The 27,703-nt window shown below is 34.4% G+C and overlaps 1 protein-coding gene across 1 annotated transcript; it reads right to left on the bottom strand.

Moving 5' to 3' along the window:
• Positions 1-445: 445 nt before the first annotated feature.
• Positions 446-10,670, bottom strand: LOC123529796 (ladderlectin-like). The gene is made up of 5 exons (XM_045310324.2): positions 10,087-10,670; positions 7,180-7,259; positions 5,363-5,444; positions 1,167-1,382; positions 446-786 (listed from the first exon to the last, which is right to left on the bottom strand). Exons 1-5 carry the CDS (start codon positions 10,385-10,387, stop codon positions 776-778), a joined length of 690 nt encoding a protein of 229 aa, XP_045166259.2. The 5' UTR covers positions 10,388-10,670; the 3' UTR covers positions 446-775.
• Positions 10,671-27,703: the final 17,033 nt, after the last annotated feature.

Raw genomic sequence — 27,703 nt, 5'->3', positions numbered from 1 at the left:
TTGAAAACATTCTTACTGATGTGATATGGTATATCATATATGTTCTGTCCGAAGAAATCTCAGCCTAGATATTTCTGTTTTTCAGCAGGAGTTTCCTCGGTTTGCTTCAATTGTGCAACAGAGAAAAATCTTGTTGAAACGAAGGAAAACTACCCTACTTGCAAAATGTGTATCTCTGGCAAAAAAGTTGACATTTGGTAAAACAGGAACAACAGATATGTTTAAAATGTATCTTTATTAAGTTATAGGAGAACAACAAAACATAATGGTGCAGTAAAACGCATGGCTGGTGGTTTTTATATCTAGAAACGCATATTTATAATCCCTTTTGCGAAACGACAATTACGAATTGTATTCTCACCAGCAAAGCTGTCGTCTAAGCAAAGTAAACAATAAAAAAATCAAACCCCCCCCCCCCCGCCTTCAAACACACGCACGCCCCATCCCCCATTTTATGATATAATCGGATGAAAATCTAGCAATTAACTGATACTGGCTTTACATCCATTAATGTATTCTAAACGATGAACATATCAACATTCAACATTCAAGAAATACCACAGCGACGTTATTGTATAGGATCATTATAACGGGTTAATCTCTGTAAATAGTATAGAATAGGCCTGTAAAAACAATTTTACAGACGTAACGAATAGGCAAAAGCTTTTATTACAAACATATATGCATTGAAAAAATGTTGCTGACATCCAAAGAAGCTTTTTCCGGGTGTTCCTTCTGTATTCCCCTATAAGTTCCACTTTGTGGTTATAGTCTGTCACACGCGCCCTGAAACAAATGGACCAAAAGGACATAAAAAATAGTCCAGTAAAAATGAAATCATTTGGTGATATTTACTACCATGATCGGTATTTCATTTTATAGTGGATAATAATTAAGACTGGTCAGAATACTATAACCTAAATACGTGGCACTTAATTTCAAGAATATCAAAAATTTTCATCCTGCAAACTTCCAGATATTGTCGATTCATCAAAAACATCCCTTTGTTTTGAAAATATGCAAAGTGACACAATGCACAAACTGGCTGTTTTCAGATGTCATCTATTTTAACCCACGCCATGACAAACTTAGGAAGATTTTCAGTCCTGCGCTTTAACCACAGAGCTACGGTGTCCAAAACCTATATTTAAAAGCATGATACTTACTTTTTTCACATATACATGCACCATATGTATTGACACAGTCGTTGTGTGAATTCCAAAGCCAGTTGAATATATCTAAGTAATCAGCACATCCTGTCTTAGTTCCCGGTCTTTCTGGGTGCCAACCATTGAATGTCATCTCGGTGCCGTCAATCCACCGGTGCTCCTTGATCGTACTGTTGTACCGTGCCCCGATCCAAAAGAAGTTCTTACCTTTGCCTAAAGTTAAAGACCAAAACTCCTTTAAAAAGCCTTAATTCATCATTAAAACTTGTGGTTTGATTCATTTGAATCCTTTATATATTGTATGCTCACGCTGACATATTTTAACAAAATGACCTTTATATAAGTTTTCATACTTTGTTTTCTCAAGAGAAGGGAATGGAGTGGGGGAGGGAAAACGTGTCAGTTATTGCATGTTTACAGCGGTATTCCTGTCCAGAATCCATCTCTTTTTTAAGAGCTAACAGGTACAATCATTCCTTTTCCTCCTTTTCATGTGAATATAGTGAGATAGGAGTGGAAGAGCATCAATGTACCTGGTCAGATTGTCATATGACATTATTATCGTTGGATATCAAAATTATTTACTATCTTGAACTGCAAGCCGTTTCCAATATTTCCTATATTTAGTTATTTAGTGAACAAGGCACTTTTGTAATACAAAAAAAAAATATTGATTTTTATTTCATTTCATTGAATAGCAAATAATTTATACTTTGGTTGACAGGGCTTGGAATTCCTTCAAGTTAAAGTTAGTTCTGCACGTTTGATAAACCTGAAATAATGGCGTAACGTCATTTATCCGGGAAAAATAAAACAAAACCTGGATTCGGCATACGGAAATGTATTGATGACAATCAGTGAGAAAATTTGTTACAACTGCAAAGATACTATCTTTCTAAAGTTAAAGTATGATATTAAAACATCGGATACATTAAATAATTCCAAACAAGCTTGAAGTGCGCGGACCTCTTTAATCATGGGCAAATATCTCAAAAACAAGCACACGGACCTGTACATTTTCTTTCATCATATGATATGCCACATGTGTATTAACGACTTTGAGAAGATTCATTAAAGTCTACTTTGTAGAGAAAAAAAATCTGTATCAAAATTATGATTTTCCCATAGACTTCCATTATGAAAACTTAAATGAGGTCAAAATATTTCTAATCAGCAAAATATTGAGCACACGACCCTGTCTTTTTTATTTGCTGAATGTCCCAAATATAATCTGAAGTTTTGAAAACCAGGATTTAATCAAATTCTACTTTGTAGAAAAAAAAATGATCCGAATGTGCAGAACAACCTTGAATCACTTTATTTAATTTCTCGAAAGCGATAGTGTCGCTTTAAAATTTATTCAATTCGGCAGAGTTTTAAATGATTCGAGTTCCATGGAGTTTTGACAGTATAGTAGTAGTTTCACTATGTGGAACATGTGAGCATTTGGCGGTTTTGCCACATAAGAAAATTGACAATGATCGTTATAACCTTAAGATCTTTAAGCGTGAATCGTTTGCTGCATGACTACAGATTTTATTATTAATTTATCGTTTCTGCTGGCTTGCGTTTCAAGTCAATACTGATATGCAAATTGTCAACAAAATAGAACTGAAGCAAACTTTAAATTCTACATTGTATTTAAGAAAGGTTTTAAACTTTGTTTCGGCCATTAGCGGACAATCATTTACGTCGTCTGTTTCCAGAAGACTTGGCCCAATGTTTGTTGTTCCATCAAGACAAATAATTTAGCCATACGGACGTCTTAAAACTATAAAAGTCAATTTCATAACACACGAGAAATAAAATTTAAAGTCTCTGTGCGCAGCCCAAATAACCTATAGAGTATAAGGAATCACGAGAATCATGAAAATACAACAGTAGAAGCACATACTAAAGACCCTAAAGTGGCTTGTTTGCTTATATGCTTCCAAAGGATCTTCTTACAGATTTTATTAACTGTCACAACAGCAATCTTTAAGTGCCGTGTGACGGCCGCAAAAAGTCAGTGTTGTTATATTTTATGGTCCTTTTGGACCGTGGAGTCCATTCCATATATATTTAATAGAATTCCACTTTAGACGGTGGCAGGGGGCGTGAGGGATGTGGTACTTTCCATTACCCCTCATAAACAGAGTCAATGAAACCGAGTCTGCTATTAATCTGCTTGGTTGCATTCTATGTTTCCAAAGGATCTTTTCACAGATTTTATTGAAATTGATCTTAAGGAATAATGGAAGAAACTAGACAAAAATACTATTAAATATGACATACAAATCATTGAATATATATGTCTGTATGTAAAAGTTTCAAATATATGTCGAAGATCTCTCAATGAAGGTATTTGTATGATCTGGAGTATTTTATTCCATTTATAATTCATAATATCTAAACTGCATCTTTAGTTCTGCCAAGATACCCGAAAAGCGACCATGGGATGTGCCTACGTCTATATAGTATATATGTTGAAGTGAACAATGAAAAAGGCCCTCTTTTTCAGGACTAGCTGACAAACTAAAGTGAATGTCATTTGATAAACTGCACAGCCTGTAAAGCCAATATATCTCCCTCATGTTACCAATGTTTTAAATTGGTTTATATTGCGAGCTCAACAGGTAAATCTGTCAATGTCTTAAACATACGGGATACAAAGCCTAAACTTCAATATTCTTCGCTTGTCCTTTTGATGAAGCCATCTATAAACTACAACTTAAAAGCCCTCTTGTATGAATATTTTTACCAGTATAATATGAGCCTGGAATGATTTTACTCCTTGATGCTCAGTACAGATGAGATTGTTACGCCCGATTAATATTAGTTTCGAGGTTATTGATGGATCACTATCATTAAAATCCTCTGAATTGCAAACCGTACATTACACAAGATTCGGATAACTTCAAGCATCGCCTTGACGGTTACATCCAAGTCGATCTGATTCAAAAAGTACAGAAATTACCAGAAGTTCAGGGCCCAGTATCAAGAATTTACATCCTTGATATCAAGAAATAGGTATCAGGAATTCGATTTTTATAAAAAAAAAAAAAGTATCAAAACTTTAATTTCTTCATACAAGAAATACTGACCATTCCCTGATATCGAAAATTTAATATCTTATATCAAGAAATGATTTCTTTTTAGAAAAAATCGATTTCCTGATATCAAGCTATGACACATTTTTGATGTAATAAATCAAGCCTCTCAGGGAAACCCCTTCTATCAGATACTTAATATATATGATAAAGGAATTTGTTTAGAATAGCACTAAAAAACTCAGTTTGAACTTGTATCATGTAATAAACGTGTTTTATAACGTGCTGTTAAGCTCCGTCTATTTTTTATCAAATATTTACTGTAAATATCTATCTCATAAATTAATGTTGCGACTAAACGCAATATAGTGAAAACTCCATAATTTGGTTTTGTTGACAAACAAAAACAGTCTATGTCTTTATCATAATAATGAATACTCAACTTATCAAAAAAACTGTAAAATGATTATATCGTAAAGGTGCAATCACCGTCACTATAATATAAATTTCATATATACTAGTATTCAGTATTTTTACTGCACAAGTGTTTTATATTAAGATAAATGCCTAAAACTCACATAATTGCATTGTATTCTTTTAATCTTTATTCACAATTGCTTAGAAATAAAAGTACTTCAGTTTAAGCCCGCAGAAAAAACATTATTCAGTCATTAATTTCTGCGTTCAACATATTTTGATTTATTGATATCTATCGACTAGTTCTTTAAAAGGGTTTGCTACTGATTGTTTGAAGAAGCAAAAAAATGGCAAAAGAAGTACAGACATAAGATGATGATTTGACAGTACAACTACCGTTACTGGGACATCGTTTAGCTCAACTAGACTTTGACATCCACATATTGTCATTGAAAACTGTTATAATGTACAGTTGCTTTTTAATGGTTTCCTTTTTGATATACTGCGTAAGTTTTTTTATTATTAAACGAAATTTATTGTGATATGAATTGCAAAGTATTTATTATTAATAAAGCCTTTTTGTAAAAAGGAATGCAATATGATAAACAGTTATCTTATTCTAAACAAAAATGAGGACATACTTGTTTTGATATAAAGTTTAAGCATGTACAAATTTCGTAGTTATCGCTGGAAAAGTCAATCGACACATTTTCATCATATCAACTATATGGTACTTATGGTACTTACTAGATACTGTCTGCCTAATAAACTGGTGTTCTGCATCATATGTTACTTTGACTAGCTGTGCTCCCAAAGACGCACAATATTCCTATAGGGAAAAATAAAGAAATTTAATTAAAGAACATGCAGGAGCAGAGTGAGGTTATCAAGCATTTTTACTCTCTCCTAACTTCTAACAATGTTGTGTATCAACTTATGTTCCAATCACTTTCCCATGACTTGGCTCGGGTTATTTTTTTTTTATCTTGTGCGCACGGTACCCACTTTAGGATTTTCTACCTCACGACATTACAAAAATATAGATCTTTACATTTATTTTTATCTCGTTCCCACGACATATTGGTCCGGTTTTTTTATTTTGTAATCTCGTTCCAGAGACATAGTTTCTGGGCTTTTTATATCTCGTTTCCACGGCAAAACTTCTCGGCTTTTTATATCTCTTTCCTTCGGCATAGTGTCTAGGCTTTTTTATCTATCATTCCCATGACTTAACTCCGTCCGAGTTTACCTTATCTGTTTCATTCTCGTATTTATATTATCATATCTTAATACATGGATTTAAAATAATATATTTATTACTATGATAAGAATGTTGGTTTCTTTGTTTGTTTTTTTTTTTTTTGTTGTTTTTTTTTTTTTTTTTTTGGGGGGGGGGGGGGGGGTTAACGCCGTTTTTCAACAGCATTTCAGTCATGTAACGGCGAGAAGTTAACCTAACCAATGTTCCTGGATTCTGTACCAGTACAAACCTGTTCTCCGCAAGTAACTGCCAACTTCCCACATGAATTAGAGGTGGAGGACGAATGATTTCAGACACAATGTCTTTTATCAAATCGTCACGGAGAACATACGCCCCGCCCGAGGATCGAACATACGACTCCGCGATCCGTAGACCGACGCTCTCCCTATTGAGCTAAGCGGGCGGGTATGATAAGAATGAAGCAAGTAATGTTTACAAGTATAACGTTAACACTGAAAAAAAAATGTTTTGATAATGTCATGTCCGAGGTCTTGCGTACTGGCAAGAGATCATGGGCCAAGTACATTTACTACGATAAAAAGTTGAATTATGAAATTTGAAGACAGAACAAATATTGGGAGAGAAATATTCACATATATTCTCATGTGCTTGTTCCTTCACGAACACCCGTAATAAACTTTGGTGAACAAATCGAATACGACTTCACATTGTGCTAAAGGCTGTACGTTCATGCATGTATTTGATAGATCTGTTTTTCTATAGATTTTTATACAGAGCATGTCAAATAACATTTCTGTTCACGAGATAAATGTATATTTCTTTCGTTTTTCATACTGTGAAGCTTATAATTTATGTTCATATTTTAATGATAACGCCTACGTTCGGACATGGCAGAGTTGGCCGTAATATCAGACTGAAATGAAATGAAAGTGATAATTACGTCACTAGTTGGACTACCTGGCATTATACGGATCTATCAAATAAATAGCTTGCCAATCAAGTAATACACATTTACCTTAAATAATTCAATTTAACAATTGTTTAGTAAGATTGTGTTGAAAGCTTTTAGATTATTCAAATCACTCTAGAGTCTGCATCCTGTAAATACCAGTAAAATTGTTAAACTTTACACAAAGGCGTTCCAACGACTTTCTGTCGACACTTCAGCCACCCTGACAGTTTAATGTTAACACTAAGCATGCAACATCCAGTTTTACACATTTCCGGAACATGCCGATAAATGCCGAGGGAGAAAATCCTCGCTTCCAGCACGTTTGTAATGAATATAGAATGATTTGATACATGCAATGTGAATTTCTAAACAATTTTAATATTTCCAAACCTTAAAAGAAGCCCAATTTAGTTTCGTCGTTGAAAACAAATAACAAGATTCGCCAAATATCATCCAGCCGCTTTTGCAATCTGAAAAAAGCACCAAAATACCGATTATATGGTAGAGTATTTTGGTACATTTACAAATTCCTACAAAAATGAGAACCGGATCAGAAATGTTTCAGACATGCCTGTATACAATGTGTACCATGCATGATACTTGCAGTTTTGAATGATTAGGACTGCATTTAAAGCATATTTTGTTTTTTTTAAATTTGGATGATACAAGATTCTTTCACCGTTTGTAGGTGCAGATGGGAATTTCCGGCCTCGAGGGTAACTGTTTAGGCGGTTACGAGGCTCCAGCCGAGTAACCGCGTAAACAGTTGCCCGAGAGCCGGATATTCCCATCTGCACCTACAACCGGTGACAGAATCTTTTTCTTGCATACCATATTAAAGAAATAAAAATTAATTGAACGGCTTTCTTTTTAGAACTATTTCTTCTAGCTGCGTATTTAAACAAAGCGCGGGAAACAAACGTCCGTAAACAGGAAAGACGTCATGACGTTTCTAAGACAAATAACATGTTGCAACGTTTAGTTCCGGTTTTGTTTTATCAGTTGCAGCGTAACGTTATGAATTTTTGATATAATAACGTTTTTTTTTAATCGAGAAATATACTATAAGGAAACAAGAGGAACTGTCAAGGTATCGGATTTTTATTCCGTTTTTATGAAATAAAATGTAAATTGATACATATATGTAGTTCGTAATACGTCATTTACAGCACCAGAGTCATCTTACACCCCGGGGTGTAAGATGGATTTTTCCAGCACCGATAAACATACCGGAAATCCCCGCCTGGTATCCAAGAAAAATATGGATTTACTCAATAACTCGAACCAAGAATTGACGTATCACATATAAAACTTAATAACATATGGCTTACTAGAGAAAAAAGGTATACATAACATTTGGAGCCGCTGTGGTCAGTAACTAAAATAAAAACGAAAACAGTCTCCCGTCATTAATGTAAGTTCGGAATGACGCGCTGTCATCAAAACTTGGTGTATAGCAGACTTATATGGATAAGTACGAAAGACCCATGGTGACATTTCAACTTCATTATTTCACGATTTCTGCTTCCTGATTTCACGATTTCCACTTCATGAATTCACGAATTCACGATTTCTGCTTCCTGATTTCACGATTTCCACTTCATGAATTCACGATTTCTAGATTTCCACTTCATGAATTCACGATTTCACGAATTCACGATTTCACGAAAAAACTTCACGATTTCTTGATTTCACGATTTCCACTTCATGAATTCACGATTTCACGATTTCTGCTTCCTGAATTCACGATTTCCACTTCATGAATTCACGATTTCACGATTTCCTCATATTCACTTTCACTCACGAATTCTCGATTTCACATTTCCACTCATGAATTCACGATTTCACGATTTCTCTTCCGAATTACGATTCCACTTCATGAATTCACATTCACGATTATTCATGAATCGATTCATCAGAATCGATTCCATTTCACTGAATTCACGATTCGATTTCATCACGAATCGGTGGGAAATCGTGAATTCATGAAGTTGAAATCGTGAATTCGTGAAGTGGAAATCGTGAATTCGTGAAGTAGAAATCGTGAATTCATGAAGTGGAAATTGTGAAATCGTGAATTCGTGAAGTGGAAATCGTGAATTCGTGAAGTGGAAATCGTGAATTCGTGAATTCATGAAGTGGAAATTGTGAAATCGTGAATTCGCGAAGTGGAAATCGTGAATTCGTGAAGTGGAAATCGTGAAATCGTGAATTCATGAAGTAGAAATTGTGAAATCGAGAATTCGTGAAGTGGAAGTCGTGAATTCATGAAGTGGAAATCGTGAAATTGTGAATTCGTGAAGTGGAAATCGTGAATTCAGTAAGCAGAAATCGTGAAATCGTGAATTCATGAAGTGGAAATCGTGAAATCAAGAAATCGTGAAGTTTTTTCGTGAAATCCTGAATTCATGAAGTGGAAATCGTGAAATCGTGAATTCATAAGTGGAAATCGTGAATTCAGGAAGCAGAAATCGTGAAATCGTGAATTCATGAAGTTGAAATCGTGAAATCAAGAAATCGTGAAATCATGAAATCGTGAAGTTTTTTCTTGAAATCATGAAATCGTGAATTCATGAATTCATGAAGTAGAAATCGTGAAATCGTGAATTCATGAAGTGGAAATCGTGAAATTAGGAAGCAGAAATCGTGAAATAATGAAGTTGAAATGTCACCACGGGTCTTTCGTAGATAAGTATTGTGTTGTTAAGTGCCACGTTAGGTTCAAGGTCAAATTCTGTGCGACTAATGATAGACAAATGAATCCTGCTCAATAACTAGAGTTGGGAATGAGATATTTCTATGTAACTTACGTTGAGTGAAACCGCTCAGATTGCATTTTGGGCAACTAAGTCAAGACCAATGTTCCTAAAATAGATAAACTTCGACAAAAAGATTAATTTTGGATGACCTGCTGGCATCAATCTTAATGTATATGTTGAACTAGTTTTGGATTGTATTTGCGGCTGCTGGGGATAATGTCACGTTGTTGTTAATGCTTATATGAGGACCTAGCTTGTATTCCATGGATCAAAGCCAATGTCATTGTAACAAAACAGGAGAAAAAAACAGTTTCTTGCAAAACTTAGTTTCGACTGACAAATTATTATAGACAATGTTTTTGTAGAGCAGTCTAGAATATTGGTCTAGCTAGAATTATATTTGAATGATATATGGGGCGCTGGGGTCTCTGTCAAATGGTGTGTTTCTGGTTTCGTAGCGTCGCGTTGTGTTTGTTTATTTAATAGTATTAATTCAAAAAATTTCTGTTTCAATTAATAAAGATGGAACTTCCCTTACCTCTGACGTATAACATACTTCCTTCAGTTGCAACACTGTCCGACGCAGCGATTAATGGGTCTGTGTCGTATAATTTACAAGTGTTTGTCGATGCTTCAAAACTAAATGAAATGCATCCATTCAAGTTGTCACAGAATCTTCCACATGATATGTCTGTTGTATGGGTCATGGTTGAAATTGCAGTTTGCATTTCTAAATCAGTCACTGAGTCGAAAGTAGCTTGTCTATATACACAAACAATGATGTTAAAATAAACAAGGAAAAATGTACTAATAAACAGCATTTTATTTAGTCTCTCCATTTCTATTGTATCAGAGTGCTGTTAATATAAATATCCATTAATTGCAAAAAAAAAAATAATAATAGCACTTCATCCCCTACCGATTACGTTTGACAGATAAATCTTGGGAAACGACTTTCCGTCAAGAAAAGTAAATGCTAACTTCGTTTATTTATTTCCATAGTTCTAGATGAATTATTAAAATGCACGAAAATATACACTTGTATTCTTATACAGAATCTAGTGGTTTTGGTAATCAATAAACGTAAAAAAGTGCCAGTTTAATAACCACTCAAAAGTCCACCACAATGCTGCTTCAGCACGAAGATACTGCGCAATACAAATGTTGTGCAATATCAATCAAATTTCCATTATCTTTAGAGATAATTGGTACTACTATATTAATCACCTGGGTTTTCATTTGTCGACAATATATAGTTAAATTATAGTGGTTTCTTCATAATGTTACCCTATAGATATATCTTAATATTTTTATTGTGGTTTTCTAGATATTGCTGTGAAGTTTCTTTTGAAGGACACTGAAAAAAAAATCAGGTAAAAACTGATAGATAAACATGCTTTCAATGAAGTAAAATGAGTTAGCCATTTTTTTACATCTTGGAAAATAAAGCGTTTGTCAAAACATAATCAATACATTGTTTCTGATCATATAAATTTGCGTCGTGCCAATGTCATGTCAGTATTTAAAACTATAAATAAATTTATAACATTCTAAGGTAGATCATCCGCTCTTTGGATTATGATCCAAACGCATTCTGAAATGGGAAGAAATACCTAACATTGACAAAAGTTTGATTACAATACATCGTGCAGCTATTCATAACATTGAAATGTTTTTAAATTTACCAAAACTGAAAAACAATGGTTGTCTGATATTCAAAGAAATGGCTGGATATGGATACAGCCATTTAAGGTAGTAATCCGTTAAAATCCGCGAGATAACGTATTTTCGTATACTATTCAACATTCTTCAAACGAAACTGAATAACAACCGAAAAATGCTGAAATCGCATACGGAGAATATGTTATCAAATGGAAAATACCAGAAAATACCGGAAAATGCCGAAATCGCCCATAGAGAACATGTTATCAAACGGAAAATACCGGAAAATGCCGAAATCTCCTACGGAGAGTATGTTATCAAACGGAAAATACCAGAAAATACCGAAAAATGCCGAAATCGCCTACGGAGAATATGCTATCAAACGGAAAATACCGGAAAATGCCGAAATCTCCTGCGGAGAATACGTTATCAAACGGAAAATACCGGAAAATGCCGAAATCGCCAACGGAGAATACGTTATCAAACGGAAAATGCTAATGGCTACCTTGAATCTAAATGACGTCGTTTACACAATGCAAGCGAATGTCCTTTAAGATAATTTTATATTAATTTCTTGAGCTTAAGATGTTAAGCATTATGATTTCTTTCTTTGTTGTCGGAAAGGACAGAAATCTTTTTTCAAAATGAAGGAAACATAGATACTCAGTCGGATTGCTTTAAGTTGCCTTTAATCAACAATTGAGTGTTCATGAAGTTTACAAATTTAGTAGTTTTTAAACCATTCTCTCACAACTTTAAATGATACTGCCTAGTGATTTACAGTTCCAGGACGGTGCTCCTACCCTTATCGGAAAGCGTGGTATGGTGTATAAATTGGATATTTTTGTGTCTTATTTCATACTGACGTGTCCTAAATTTGCCAAGCATCAAAGAGCTATGTCCGGATTAAAAGAATTAGAGTTTAGGTAATGCTGGTTGTAGTTTAGAATGTTTGTCTGTATTAGTTTGCTTCATACAATTCTTACACTGCAAAACAACTATAGGATCTATCTATGATTTCCGTGCTGAGTAATTACTTAAATATATACTATTCCACGTATTATAGGTCCTTAGACTGGATGTATGAAATAAGTTGTTCCTTTAACTCGAGGCGCAGAATTAAGTTGAATACCCAGGTTGGAAAAAATGAGTATTTAATACCGTTTTGAATACTCCAACTCGTGACGTAATTATCACTTCCGTCTGTGACCGTCAAGGGTGGTAACTAGAGTCACGCATTGGGACTACGTTTTGAAGTACTTTAGGAAGCTACATCAGTTTACTTGTTTGCTCTCTTTTCTCAGTTGAGCAGGAAACATTTGCTTAAACATTTAATATTAATAATCTAATTTGAGGTATGGACCCGTAACTAATACAAAAACGCGTTCATAGATCATTTTCAGTTTTAGATGATTGATTTGATTATTAATAATTAAGTAAAAACTATTATGATGAGGATAGACGCACTGGCATGAATCCGAATTATTCCGGTCCAAGGTATAAAAAACAGCATAATTTATGGTGATAAGTTTTGCCATTTCTTCTGCTGTGCACGAGAAAGTAACTTCAAGCTTTATTCAAGATCAAGTTTCGGTGAACTCTATCAAAGCACAATTTTCAAGTCCCCGCGGCCATTTTTATGAGCGTTAACTGCACAACGAGAAAAATTACATGTTATAATGAATTATGTATACAGTAGTGTTACAGTACGAAGGTGCTGATACTTCTTTTTAAGATTGTATCAAATATTTGAGACATGTAAAAATGTTTGGGTTTTATTACATTAAATCAAACGAAAATTCCGCACCTTGTGGGATGGGGACATTACAGAAATCATCTGTGTACATTATATTATATCTAAACCATTTTTAAACAACTGTGGTGTTTGTTTTTATTTTCTATTTCCATATAATATTGATGATTTTATTACCGGCGTTCATAATTAGTTTTGCATCATTCTTTTATTGTATAAATTGATTGGTTTTGCATAATAGCGGCTCTATAGAGACAGATCAATGCGTTAAAATCAATCAATCAATTAAACGGCACCTGGATTCCATCTGAGAGGCAAATCCATTTCGTCCCAATTTCATACTAAAATTGGTTCATAGAGTCGGTTGGTGGATTTTTAAAGTCAATTATTTGAACTTTTAAGACTCTCCGTGCAAACTGCGTTAGAGAAAATAACACACTGATCCCAACGTTTGAAACACTGAAATTCACTATAAAATCCTGAAGTTAGACGGATTGTAGAATTTACAATACTTGTGTGATAATTGGCAATACAGTTGAACACCGTTGATGTTTCGTGAATTTAATCTTTAGTCTGCTAAATTTCTAAAATGGAATGGTCCATCATTCAATTTGGGCAGTACCATTTATGATTCACTTGCCGCTAGCAGGCTAAAGGTTAAACAGTATATCAAAATATAGTAGGCGTATGTCTTTTGTCATACACTTACGACTTAGCTTATCCTACCAAGTGTGTGAAATTTGAAATTCGTTTTTCCTGAAGGACACACTATATTATAATAATAATAATAATGATGGCCATAGACAACAACAAAGATGGCGGCACTATATGAAAAGGTTAGTTTTTCCTAAATATTTTGTTTTAAGGGATTGCTGGAGAAAAACACCTGGCTATATACCTGCTACACACGTATTGGAACAAACTAGTCTTTGTTGCTACGCAAAAGCTGTTGTAGTTTTCCAGGAATCTTGGTGACGGGATTTGACTCGAGGAAAAATGCAACTGAAATCGTTCGAGAAGGTTCAGTGCATTTTGCTTAAATAGTATTTTCTTGAAATATCTATGACTATAAACCGGTACACTTTAATCATAAGCAATACGTTTCTTTTTTATATATACTCCCATAGCTTAAATGTATTTTTAGCTTTAGTGGCCCCAAAATGGATCAAGCATCCATCCCAATTTTGATGCTTGGGTCACTAGAGCTAAGATTTGAAATTGGGGGAGGACCTTACAATGATGCTACAATGATGCTACAGACCAAGATGATGAACATCCATCATGTGGATCATCTGAAGATATTTCTATTTTTAGCTCTAGCGGCTAGTTTGAAGAAACTTAGAAAAGGACAACATAAAGTTGCTACGGGCCAAGATTGATGAAGATCCATCAATCGGTTCAGCAATATCTGACCATGACTTCTCATATGACACCAGTACTGGTTTTTCCAGGAAGCGGACTCGAGAGTGGTTACAATAAGCTTGAAGCTTTCATCACAATCGAGCTAAAACAAATTTGTATAAACTAAACTAACTAATATCTGACAACAGTAGATTTCTTTGTTGATCAGCAACCATGTGAAATTCAGATAATTCTGGAAGCCATACCAGACAGGCATCTTTGTCTTCAATATTAGTATATTCTTCTTCAACAATAGATTATGTCTTTGGGTCTGTGTCTGGAGGCTTTATCTTGAAAGCGTGATATCCTTTGATGACAGAATTTTCTATCATTATAACTGTATGCTTGTTTCCTGTTGATGAACAGGATAAACCGGATGGACCAGGTTCAGAGGTCAATGCCTGAAAAAAGTAAAACATCCATTTAGGCTACATAAGTAAAATACAGTAATGAATATCTAGATAACAAATACAGTCATGTTACTAATAGTCATCTACAAATGCTTTACAGTGATTCAAACAGAAAATTTTGACTTTATATTATACCTTGATTTTAAATATTTTGATACCTTTTTGTTTAATATGATTTTTTTTACATTATTACAATGTTTTTTTACAAGAAGCATTCTATGAATTAACAATTTAACAGGATATATTTATGCTAAAACAATAGATGTTTCTCTTTTTCTATTATAGAATTCAAATACAGACACACATTTAGGACAATAGTAAGGGGCGTCATCTTCTTCAGTAACCTCAACCGAACTACAGTCAGCATGGATCCACGACTTGCAATTAACACACTGCACCCACACAATACCAAGACCCATGGACTGTTCTGCATTCCAGTACACTTTGCAGCGGAGGCACTGTGCATCTTCATCATCTGACTCTACTGGTATCTGATCTTTCTTGCCTCTGGTTCTGACAGTTGATTTTTCCACTTTAGACTTGGCTTGTTTTGTTTTCTTCTTTTGTTCAGAATTTTTTTAGCTTTATCCACGAAATACTTTTGTCTTGCTTTCTTTTCTTTCTCACCGAACTGCTTTATTTTCTGTAATTTTTTGAGTGACATTGCTCGCATGGACTCAGATGAAGTAAGGTTGTCAGGCAAACTATCTAGATCTGACTTTCTCTTCAATTTAACTGAAACATCCTTTGGATAAACTAAATGTTCCTTGAGGTCTGTGGAAACTATCATTTCAGTTTGTTGGTTTGGAGATGGCGAAGACCCATGCATTGAAGCTGCGTCCAGAAATTTAGTCCAGAACCAACTGCAGCTTGAGATACAGTACCTGTTGCCACATTCACTGTAGCCATTTGGACTTTTTCAACAGGAGACACTTCATTTACATTTGTTGTTTGTCTTACTAACTTCCTATACACATCGAAGCAAGGAGGCTGCCCTTCAACGTCATATCCCTCATGTAAGCTTGTCTTGTATTTTTCTCTAACTGGAGTACTGAGTGCACTGTCAAGAGCTTTTAATGCTGATGTTGCACCACTATCATCATGTGGTAATGAGGCTGAGTGTGCCTTTTCGCTGAAACTAGATGTAGGTCCTTCTTCTTCTGTAATGCTGAATCTCATACCAGGTTTTGACTGCTCCTTTGTAATATCCATAGAATATGTTCCTGATGCTTTGAAGGCGTTGATAATTGTAAGAGGTTTATAGAAGGTAGGCATCTTTAAGTTTTCGAGTAAAGTTTTCTTTTCCAATTGGCTGACCTGGATTTGATATGCTATGGTGCCTCACAACATGGTGCCACTTCTGTTTAAGTGGTCCAAAGACTCCCTTGTCCAACGGTTGCATGATACGAGTTGCATTAGGAACAATTCTGTATAGTTCTACCCCCTTCTTCTTTTCATTTCCAAATACTGTCATATTAATATGACTACTTACACTCAATAAGAAGGACTACAGGCCTGTCTTTCACTGAATGCTTATCAAAATAGTCTATGAACATTTCAAATGTAGGTCCATCCATCCAAACCTTTTTCATGTGAGTTATATACCTTCCTTCTACTGAACCTGTAAACGGATTGTATGCTCTAGATTTCGTCTCCGGATAAATAAAAAATGGCCGCATTATTATCCCATTAGCTGAAGCACAGTACATTACAGTAATTCTTTGTTTGCTGTGACCCCCAGATACATGTGGTATCTGTGACATCGATGTACTTGCCCTTGATGGCCCTATTACACGTCCCGCATTGCTCCCCATAGAAAACCCTGTTTCGTCTGCATTATATATTCTACTAGGTTTGTCAAGCAGAAGATCTTTCATGTTCAGAAAATCTAAGAACTGATTGTACCATTTGTCAGTTTTTTTCCTTAGTTAATTTGGCCCAGCAATTTCTAGAGGTGTTTCACTTCGCATCTGCACTATGTGTTCATTTCCTTTCATAAATGCATAGTACCAGTCATATCCGTGGTGTCCGCATTTAAAGAGAGTTTCTCTATTTTCCTTTAGTACTATTTCTTGAACAAAATCTATGAACCCATAAGGTCTCATGATCAGTCCCATTCCCCGTTCAGTCATTCCTTCTAGCCACTTGGCCATTTCTTCCTCCTCTACCTTTGAAAATACAGGGGAAGGTCCCTTGTGCTTGTCTAGGGGAACTTCCCCAGCCCACCTCCTATACAGGAAACCATATGATAAATCAAACTGTTGAGCTGCCTTTTTTTAAAGATACCTTATCTTTCTCTACTGCCAGTAATGCTCTCCGGACGCGGCTTGATTTCCCAGGAGAGAAGTACTTCTTCTTTATTAACTTCGTCTGTTTAACACGTGGGCTTTTACAAGTAGAAGACTTGCGAGGTCTGCCCTTGCTGAAACAAAAAGACAATAAAGGATTCACTTAATTATCAGTCTTTATTGTTTTTATGCTGAGAAACAATCAGACTCAAAATATGTACATACTGTATGTTAATTGTTATTGTAAATTCAGAATAAGCAAGTCTTTTATTTGGAGATAGGACATCGAAAATGTCAACGTAACAGAGGTCAGACATTACTTGTATGCTGAATAAATAGGAAACACCAGAAAATTGAAACAGTATTGACAAATTAAGTCAAACGTAAACATATCTGTTTCAAGAAACAAACCATGTTTTCATTATGTTATCTTGTGTAATAGGGCCATTAGTGATATTTCTTGCTCTCTAAATTTCATAAAAATATTATCTGTTTACAAATAGGAATATCGACCCAGCTCAAGAATCATTTTTTTTATTCAACCAAATACTCAGACTAATGTTGAGACGACCACAATAATTGTTTACTTGTGGGTCATGACCTATCCGTTACTCACTAAAGCATGCACTGCATATTCATGTCTATGGCGAGTGACAGGCAACAGTTCCCATAAGGTAACTTGTATGCATTCAAAGAGGACATGTGTATATGGCATTTGATACCAAAAACAGTGTTAAATCACGGAATTCCAGGCAAATGTTTCGAATTCGTTTCTTTTTGCCAGGAAACAGAGACGACTTCCGTTGACCTCGTTCTGGTTCTCGTAAAGTAAACACATTGTGAATAAAATCAGAAAGAAAACTAACAACTCGTAAGTACGCCAGAATGTTACTCTACCATACTGTAAAAGAATTGAGTCACAATTTATACAATTAAAAAAGTTTTGATGCAAAAAAACACCCTATCCGCTATACCCTAAAATCCGCTGTACCCTAAACAACTGTATAAACATTCGTATGATGATATAACTACTTTTTACTTTAAAAAAAGCATTCACTTTATAAAATAGTACTCTGTCTCACTTTATATAATTGCATTTGAACTCCATATAAAGAACTATGCAATTTTATAAGGACATAACCACTTTATATAAAAAAAATTCACTTTATATAATGACAAAATCAGAATATATAAAGATGTATGCACTTTATATAATAATATAACCACTTCATATAAAGAAGTATTCATTCTATATAATGAAATAACTACATGATATAAAGGCATATCCACTTCAAAAAAGGAGAGTGCCACACTTTATATAGAACAATTAACTTTATATGCAGATAGGACCACTAAATATAAAGTAAAAACCACACTATAAAAAGATGTATCCACTTATTATTATATATATAAGTAAGTATTAACATAATACAGTGATATTTCTGCTTATTAGACATCTACTAAGGCTTTCCATACCAATGATTTAAATTTTACATGCTATTTGATCAGAGTGAAATTTTATCATTTTATCTAGTTTTGCTATAAACTGAATTTGTATCTTAGACATGTCAGGATTCTGGAAAATACACAATTTATAGCCATTGAAATGTTAAAAATATTGAAAGAATCAGTAATATTTTTATGTAATGCCTAAATTAAGTTGATGCAAAAGTTGATGTTTTAAAAACAAGGGTAAATGTCCAACAGGAAAAGCCACGTTCCAAACACGTAGCCTACCCAAGTCTTACTAGCTACCAAATATTGCACATTTTGAATAAAAATTTAAAAAAAAAACTTTTATATCAAATAAATTAATATCGAGCGATCTTCAGCTCAATTTCATTTAGACTCAATATAGATGTTCTTTATAGACTTTGATTTTCTGTAAAGGGGTAATACTTAGTTGTACTTGTTTCCATCACGTTTTAAGTACTGTCCCTTTTACTTTCACACAAGGTAACTCAGTCTAGAAAACTGACTTATACATTAATATGTGCAATGTAAATTACTAAAGTGCCTCCTCTTGCAAACTATATATTGCAGGACATTGATATCCATTTCACATATATATTTATAACTGCTATGTATCAAGATGTCTTTAACAGCCACAAATTAATAGTGACTATAAACATATTTAATGTTTCGTCGAGCGGATAAATCCTGTAATTTTCTCAGAGTGGCTCCAGACAGATCATATTTTCGTAATTTCACATCTAATCTAGTATAACACAGTTTAGGTTCAATACAAGTAATTTTTTATAGACTTTATTTTTATTTTGAACCAATTTTTTGCATAGGAGGTAATAATTCAAACTTTTGATGCCACCTACTTATGATGAAAGAACTATCCATGATATGCCATAAAATTGCAAGTAATATACCAGTTGACCACCACTTTTGGCCACCTTCTTCTTGTCTGTCAGGATTTTCCTTATAATCATTCTTGCTCTTCTGGTAAAACATGTATATCTATTACCCAAAGTGCATCATTCCAAACAATTTTAGCCAGTTATCATGAATGAAAATTTTAATTTATGAAATAAGTTTTCAAACACATTCAACATATATTACACACATGGGAAACCACTTTTGCATGATAAATACATACCGCGGATTTACAATCAGAAGCCATGTGAGTTGTTTCACTCTGACTTAGATGTGTGATTTAAAAGCATAGTCCATTTCTATAAATAGTTCAAAAAAAAAGAAAGGGGAGTCATATAGCACGACAATTCTAACCGGAAATTGTTAAATACTGACGGTAAACATTCTTTCTTATTCATATTTCTTATACATCTTCCCAGATCAATCTACTTTTATAAATGATTTTTGTAACGTTTTAAAGTAATGAACTAGTGAGAAAATAACTTCTCCTGATTTGTCAATTTCTACTTGTTTTGTTGGTTATGTAACCAGTGGTCAGGTAGGTGACTTTGCTAGAATTATTGCCATTCAGTGGTGGGCATAACATGTTTGCAGTACTATCAACATTATTTTACTTTTGCGAACGACTAAGATACAGAGAGAAACCCTGAAATTTCTTGTGTGGGTCAATGACAGGGAACTGGGCGATAAGAATATGCTACACAACAGGTTTCGGATAAATTGCAGATTCAGCAAAATAAGCGCAGACGTGAAGGACAGTCATCATTCAGTGAAACCGTAACTAAGCAAGTTGAAAGAGAAAGAACTTTCCCGGAAACGTGAAGGAAATAAGGTAATAATAAGTCATAATTAGTAGGTACATTTCCGATTCCGATATTGAGCAGGGTTGTACACAAGTTGCACAATAAGTTAGTATATACAGAAGAAGTCTATTAAAAGAGTGTTGAAGTGAAATAAGCTGATTCGGATAGCACTATATACACCACGGAAGGAGGTTGGGATAATGGTAAAGTGGTATCAAGCGAACCCTATCGTCCGTGACAGCGAAGATGAGCTTCCAGTCAGTAAGGTGGAAAACCGAGCTCTCCGAAAGAGAAAACGGGCAACATCCAAGAAGGAAGCAAAAGTTAAACGTTCTCCGATTACACCTGACAGGCCACTTGCTCTTCATAATCAGGGTACTTCATTACAACCATGGGAGACAGAAATCCTCAAACTTCAGCCAGTTTTCGTGGATTAAGGGTAAGGAAAAGAGGGTGCTGCTTTTCGTGTGCAAGTTTCCAGTTTTTCCGGAGAGACTTTCCGGTCAACAGATCCAGCCCGCAGGGTGCGAGTATGTTTCTATATATACTAACGGTGTTGATAGCAAATTTACCATTGATAATTACGAGTATGAATCTGGACAAAAACAAATCTTAATAAGACAATTTTCTGATCAGGAAGAATATTGGCTCCAGCGAATATATTTTGGATATTACTGTAAGTGGATACAAATTTCCGTTATATTCATGTCCGTCTGGAATGCTTTAGTTTGAGATAATGCGCCTCATGTTGCTAATCCATTAATTGTATCTATTCAGAGCAGTGGAAAGAAAAGATTGATTTTAGATCTTAGGTTGGTTAATCAGCATTTAAGGAAACAATCTGTTAAATATGAAGATTTGAAAGCTGTTTTAGAAGTTTTAAAATCCATTTTCTTTCATGTTCAAATTTGATACAGACAATCAGTGAATATCAGTCTTTTTCAATTTATCTACCACATGCAGATTTTTAAATGACGTAAGGAGGAAAAAAATGTTGTTTTTTTTTATTCTCAGATAATGAATCTAGATGCATTTTTGTTTTTGTTGGGTTTAACGCCGCACTGACACAATTATAGGCCATATGACGACATACCCGCTTTGATGATGGAGGAAGACCTCAGGGGCCCCTCCGTGCATTATTTCATCACGAGCGAGCGCCTGGGTAGAACCACCGTAAGCCAGCTGGATGCCTTTCTCACATGTAGAATTCAGTGCCCCATGTGAAACTCGAGCCCACATTGGTAAGGGGCAAGTGATTTGAAAGCAGCGACCTTAACCACTCGGCCAAGGAGGCCCCTAAAAGATTAGATGCAATGATACAATTGAAGTATATTATAATAATGCTGTTTCTGTGAAGAATGATTTAATCTTGTCTGGTTTTGTACCTTAAGCTGAAATATCACAGTGGAATCCAGTTTTTAATCTTGAATTTTGGGGGGCTAATTTAGATTCTAGCAGCAAATTATAAGAGAGAAAAGCATTTCATACTCTTTCAGAAATTGAGAAAAACTTAAAGGCACTGATCTCCAGATCGTTCGAAAACAAAAATAAAAGATTTCTTTAGGTATCTAGAAATTAATGTTGTATTTCTTAACCCTTACCATGCTAGACACGATTGATTCTGCCTTTGCGACCAGTGTAGTTAATGATCAGCCTGCACGTCCGTGCAGTCTGATCAAGATCTGCACTGTTCGCCATTCAGTCAGTATCGTCTTGGTAAGTACCCTTTTTAACAGTTTATGGTCCTTTTCAAATTGAAAGATGGTCAAGTTCATTATAGAAATTTAGCAAGGTAAGGATGAAGAATGCTTTAAAACTTAATTACTGACAGACGATATGTTACGGAAACACATGAGAATTTGTTGGGTTTTTTCTACCTTTTACGATGAAAATCAAAAAGCGTTTGTAACGCTTTACGCAAGGTCAAGTGTGTCGATTATAAATATATATGTTGAATTAAACACTAAATCCTCTATAGCGGTATTGATAACGACAGCGAAAAACTTCTTTATTACCACGGCGGTCCGGGTTCGATTCTCGACGCGATCATCTCTTTTCTTGATATGGCAAAAAATAGTTTAGAAACGAAAATTCATATTCAAGTGTTCATAATATGACCAAATTTCAAATTGAATGAAAGAACATTTTTTGGCCAAAATCCGGAGGTCAGTGCCTTTAAGGATACACGGGAGAGTGTTTGTTAAGAAGGTAGCTAGCTCTTCAAGACAGATTATTTCTATGTCTATTGTACTGGGCTGTTTATGACCAGATATTTAAGCATTTACATTTGCTTAGCTAATGCTCGGCATTCGTATATCAAGTTGCAGTCTCAAAGTTTGAAACAAATACAAAATGTATCACTTATCTGAAATAAATAACGGAATTTGGGGTAAGAGTCCAGTTTGATCCTAGATTTATATAGAGATGCTAGTAGGGTAGCATATTCTAGTTATGAGGTGAATACTGTAAATGAGTTTGTCCATGGAATATGGGACCGCGTAGAAGCAGAAAATCTCCAATATGGAAAGATTTGATGTGTGTTTAGTAGCACTTTCTGAAAAGAATTACAATATCTCTTACATCTGTTGAGACAAGCCAGAGTAAAGGGGGACAACAGAAAGCGAAAAAGAGAATTTCTAATGGGCCTGTTGAGATAATCTTTCTTAAGTAGAATGGGAAATGTTTAATCTCAACAGACTGTGTAACTCTAATTCTAAGAGAAAAAAATGAAAAGGCAGATTACTTGTCCGAGAAAAAAAAAGTCTAAAAAGTCATGGTTAGGGGTTGTGTCCCTTTGTTATTCATCTCATCACCTGACCTTTTTGTATTGCAGGGTTTGTAATTTATTTTTCCACAGGGATAGACACATTTGAAATAGATTGGAAAAGTAAATTTGGTATATTTGTCAATTGCTAGGCTATTTTTGTAAAATGAAACATTATAAAGCAAGTGGAATTTTAGTAGTTCCATTGTGATTTGCCTCAATTGTTGACCGAGAAGGTGCTTGATCCCGAAACTACTGGTTTCAGCCCGAACTCTACTACAAAATCTTACATTTACGAGACTTGGGCATCGAGTAATTCCGTAGGAGAACAGGACATTTTGTCTGCAAAATCATTTATATTTTTATTATTTTTATGTTCGGTTTAGCAAAGTGCTAATTCTCCAAATCCAGTTTTTAAAGCATTTAATTAATATGTATTGTTTTAAAGACATGGTAAATGCAAAAGTGAAAATACAAAAGATGCCTACATTGTAGACTCTATCAATGAAAGGCAACTTGTGTCAAAATCTTTAGGTCTTTAACTTATATTAGTATAACAGAGATGTTTGATGCTTAGTGATCTGGTTTAAATGTACAAAATCAGAAATTATCTCCATTCTTTATATTTAGCAGCGTCCAAACGATTGTTTACAATTTATTAATTAATAAAGAGTATTAACTGAATATGGTTTTAGTACGTATTAGTAGAGATATAGGTAGGTTCGAGGAAATGAATTTTCAATGAATAAGGTGATAATTTCCCCCTGATTCGTCAATCTCTTCTTGTTTTGTTGGTCAGATGACTAGTGGATAGGTGACCACACTATTACATGTGTGCAGCAGTGCCAACATTATTTTAGTTATGTTCATTTTAACTAGATCATTTAGGATGTTGTTTATTATTGTATTACTGATGATTGAATACACAGCATAATATTTCAAGTTTGCTAGGATATTGTTGAATAAAATGTTTTGTCAATATGTTTGATTAGTATATTGATGATGGCATGACATGCATTAGTGCACACAGCAATGTTCAAGTGCTTGCTCGCAATTTATAAATTGATAAATAGTATTAAGCGAATATGTTTTTATTATTTATTAGTACAGATAGGTAGGGTAGATTTGGGAAATTATCTTAATTATATATATTCAAAAAGCAACTGTACATATCCAACACGGAAAGCCTTGGAATGGTCCGTGGCAAAAACACCACTGAGAAGTTTTAACTGGTTTATGTTGCACCTAACCTCACTCTTACCCAACCACTTTCAAAAGTCAAAGGACAGTGTAAATAAAAGTTATACCCGCCAGGTGAATCCTTAACACACACAAAGGCAACGGAAATGTTATATAAAGCGCAAAAATGCTCTTGCCAATTTATAAAAAAAAAGCAATCCTTAAGAACAAAAACACATGTGCTCAATGCCTTAGCAGGGAACACAGCAACAAGTGAGACACCCTTAAAGTCGCTACTAAACCTTGTTGCGTTACAAGTTTCCTTACAGGTATATAATCATACTACTGTTCAAATACAAGCCACGAGCCAGGTATGGTATATAATCCTTGAAGAAAATAAAAGTCAAATAACACATTAGGACACTCTAAAATTTAAAAGTTTCATCTGGACTGCAAATTCAAGAGGAAGATAAACATTGATCAGAAAAAGCATTGGAATTTTTTGGTCAAATAAGAACATCTGACCAGAGGATGTCCGGTGAGTCGGACAGAAGTAACATTTTACGTCACATTTAGAGAAAAATAAGAGAGCAAATATGTAATTGTGGTGTTTTACAGAAATAAAATGTTTTACTCATATTACCGCGAAAAATATTTTTGACTGATTTGAACAAAGTATTTACATGTTATAGATATGTTTCGAGACATTGCTACTCTGATCGACAAATGATGGATCAGGTTTCTTACCATTTGAAGGCACAACGTCATGCACACGTTTTAATAAAGGAGGTTTGTAAGGAAGACTACTTTCCCCGGCAATTTAAGCTCAAACATTGGCTATTTTCTGATAATACTGTCTTACATTTTGCTCTCAGATTTTGATTTTTTTTATTTCGTGTAAATACTTTATGGGTACCAACTAATTCCTCTCGATAATCCAAAGGTATAAACGAAAAGAACAATGCGTTAACTCTATAATTATGATAACAACAATTGCTTTCTGGACTTATGACAGTAAGTCATATTTAGACCATTTTGCGGTCAAATTTCGATTTAAAAAAGCCAGTCACTCATTCAAAGGGATGTTGTTGTTTTTTGCGTCATTTATAGCACGAGAGTCATCGTACACCTTGGGTTTTAAGATGAAATTTTTCAGCAGTGGTGAAATCACCGGAAACCCCAGTCTGGTATGCAAAGATTTTTTTCCTAGTTTGGCGGCTATAGTAATAGAGTGAAGTTCCGATGAAATTAACTCTTCTTTAAATTTTTTAAGGTTAACAGTAACAGTGTAGTTGTATTTTACATCGTCTTGAACAGACAGATAGAAAAGCATTTAGAATATCAAAGGTGCAAAACCGATTCCTTCTATTTAATTTATATATATTTAAAAAAAATTATGAAAGGATATTATGGAAGACATACTCACAATAATTGTACACACTAGGTAACGCGATATGTTCGGCGCAGGATGCTATGTTCGGAGCAGGATCGATACATAGATTTGAAAACTTTAGTGGTGTTAGTATTCTCATTATTTCAGTCTCTAAAAACAAATATCCAATAAAACCACCTGACTAGTTTTATCACTAAATAAACAAAGTTTCCAAAGCCGATTTAAAATCCTGAAAAGATACCATTTTAAGCAAAAACCGCGAAGGTAAAAGTGAAACTTTACGTCAATTTCAGCATTTTTAAAGTTTATAGCCACATTTCTTTGAAAATATTGCAAAACAAAGCCAATATCATTATGGACCATATTCATCAACCTTTTCCTTATCGACCTTCCAAATCATAATGTCTAAATCGGTGCTTTAATGGAAAATTTAAGTTCGAAATACACCATATGCACGAAAAAAGGCAATGTTTGGCGCAGGATAAAAATTTTGCGGCGATGTTCGGGAGCAGGTTATTGTAAACTTCATCACAAATATCACAATGATGACGCTGTGAAGCTAATTTTTGATATCTTATAGATTTTGCTGTATGTATTTAACGGTTTAGTATACGATGTACAGGTTTTTTATTTAAAGACGTATTCATGTGCACATATTACAACATACATACATACATACATTCATACATACATAATTAAAAGATATGAGTGCAGTGATCAATTTGGACACTGTCGAGCCATTGTGTCTATTAATTTTATCCGAGTTCTTCAGGATATTATATTATTTTTTCATGCATATGTCTGTGTCATAATTCAATACAAGAAGAGTTGTGTCAGCCAGGATCTCCGCCCTAGCCGTGATCGTTTTCAGATTTCCGATGCATATAAAGATTTTTCCGGATGATTTTTTAGTTTTTAAAAGAAACGTTAAGTTTTCTTTTTTGTTTTCTTTTTTTTTTAAATACGCTAATGAAGAAAAAATTAATGTTCAGCATTTGCACATATCATTTATGGTGAGAGTCACAATGTGACTTTCTAAAAATATGGAAATGAAACTAGATTACCACACTGGACAACTGGGGTATCAGACAAAACTATTTAATAATGCAGAGATAACCATGTTGTTTTTTTCGTGTTATAACATCTACAGAATCCCGAGGGATCGGTTGGTGTCCGAGTCCGTTTACACTTTGCCAAGGAATATATTAAAAGGTGTTATAACAGCACGTTAGCGCGAGGATCTCTCTGTTAACACACGTTTTCTGTCCCGTTAAAACATCCCAGAAAAGTGACAATAACAGCAATTTTATGCTAGAATGTGAAACTATAATCACGTGTCATACAGGTTTCTGACGCCGGTAAGATATATGTTAATCTAAAACTAGGGGATGAGTGTTGTAATATTACATTTGCGTGTACTGTGGCAAAGCGTAAACGTATTACGGCCCCCAAAACGTTTAATTCAAAAGGAAATGACGTCAACGTGAAAACGTAGTTTTTATCGCGCATTTCATTGAAATTTGATGACGTTGATTGACAATATATTCATTTTACTTTGTTAATTTAGGGATAATTCACAAACATATTCCAAGGGCTTCTGCAGACGTTAATACACAAAACAAACGTGTATTGTCGCTATTCTTGCATAAACAAACATAACACGACGACGAAATGTATTGTTTTCATATGTGATGACTTCACGATTCCGGTACATTTTTTAATTACCATACTGTTATTCTTTGAAACGGTAAACATGTTTTGAATATCCATAACCAGGGTCCAAAAATAAACAACAGAACTAAAAGCACATACTGAAGATTTTTACACGATTTTATTTATCTCTCGTTATTACAAACATGAAATTACCAAAAATTGTTCATATAACTTCAACACTTGGTAAACAGTAGCACGATTTCAAGAATAGTGATTTTACAATTGATTTTGAGTACGGACACATTTGGAGTACGGATGAGTACGAACGTAGTGACAAGCTTTCAAGCTGTTTACTAGTATATAATTTTTTCCAGAAATTTGATAAAAACATACCGACTGATACTTACCAAAATTATATATATGGTCATTAAAAACAAACAATCGCACAAGTTACATGTGCGACC

This window comes from Mercenaria mercenaria, chromosome 13 (genome assembly GCF_021730395.1).
Source record: "Mercenaria mercenaria strain notata chromosome 13, MADL_Memer_1, whole genome shotgun sequence".
Classification (NCBI taxonomy): Eukaryota; Metazoa; Mollusca; class Bivalvia; order Venerida; family Veneridae; genus Mercenaria; species Mercenaria mercenaria.
The sequence above is the reverse complement of the archived record's forward strand: the minus strand, read 5'-3'. Positions and strand labels throughout refer to the sequence as shown.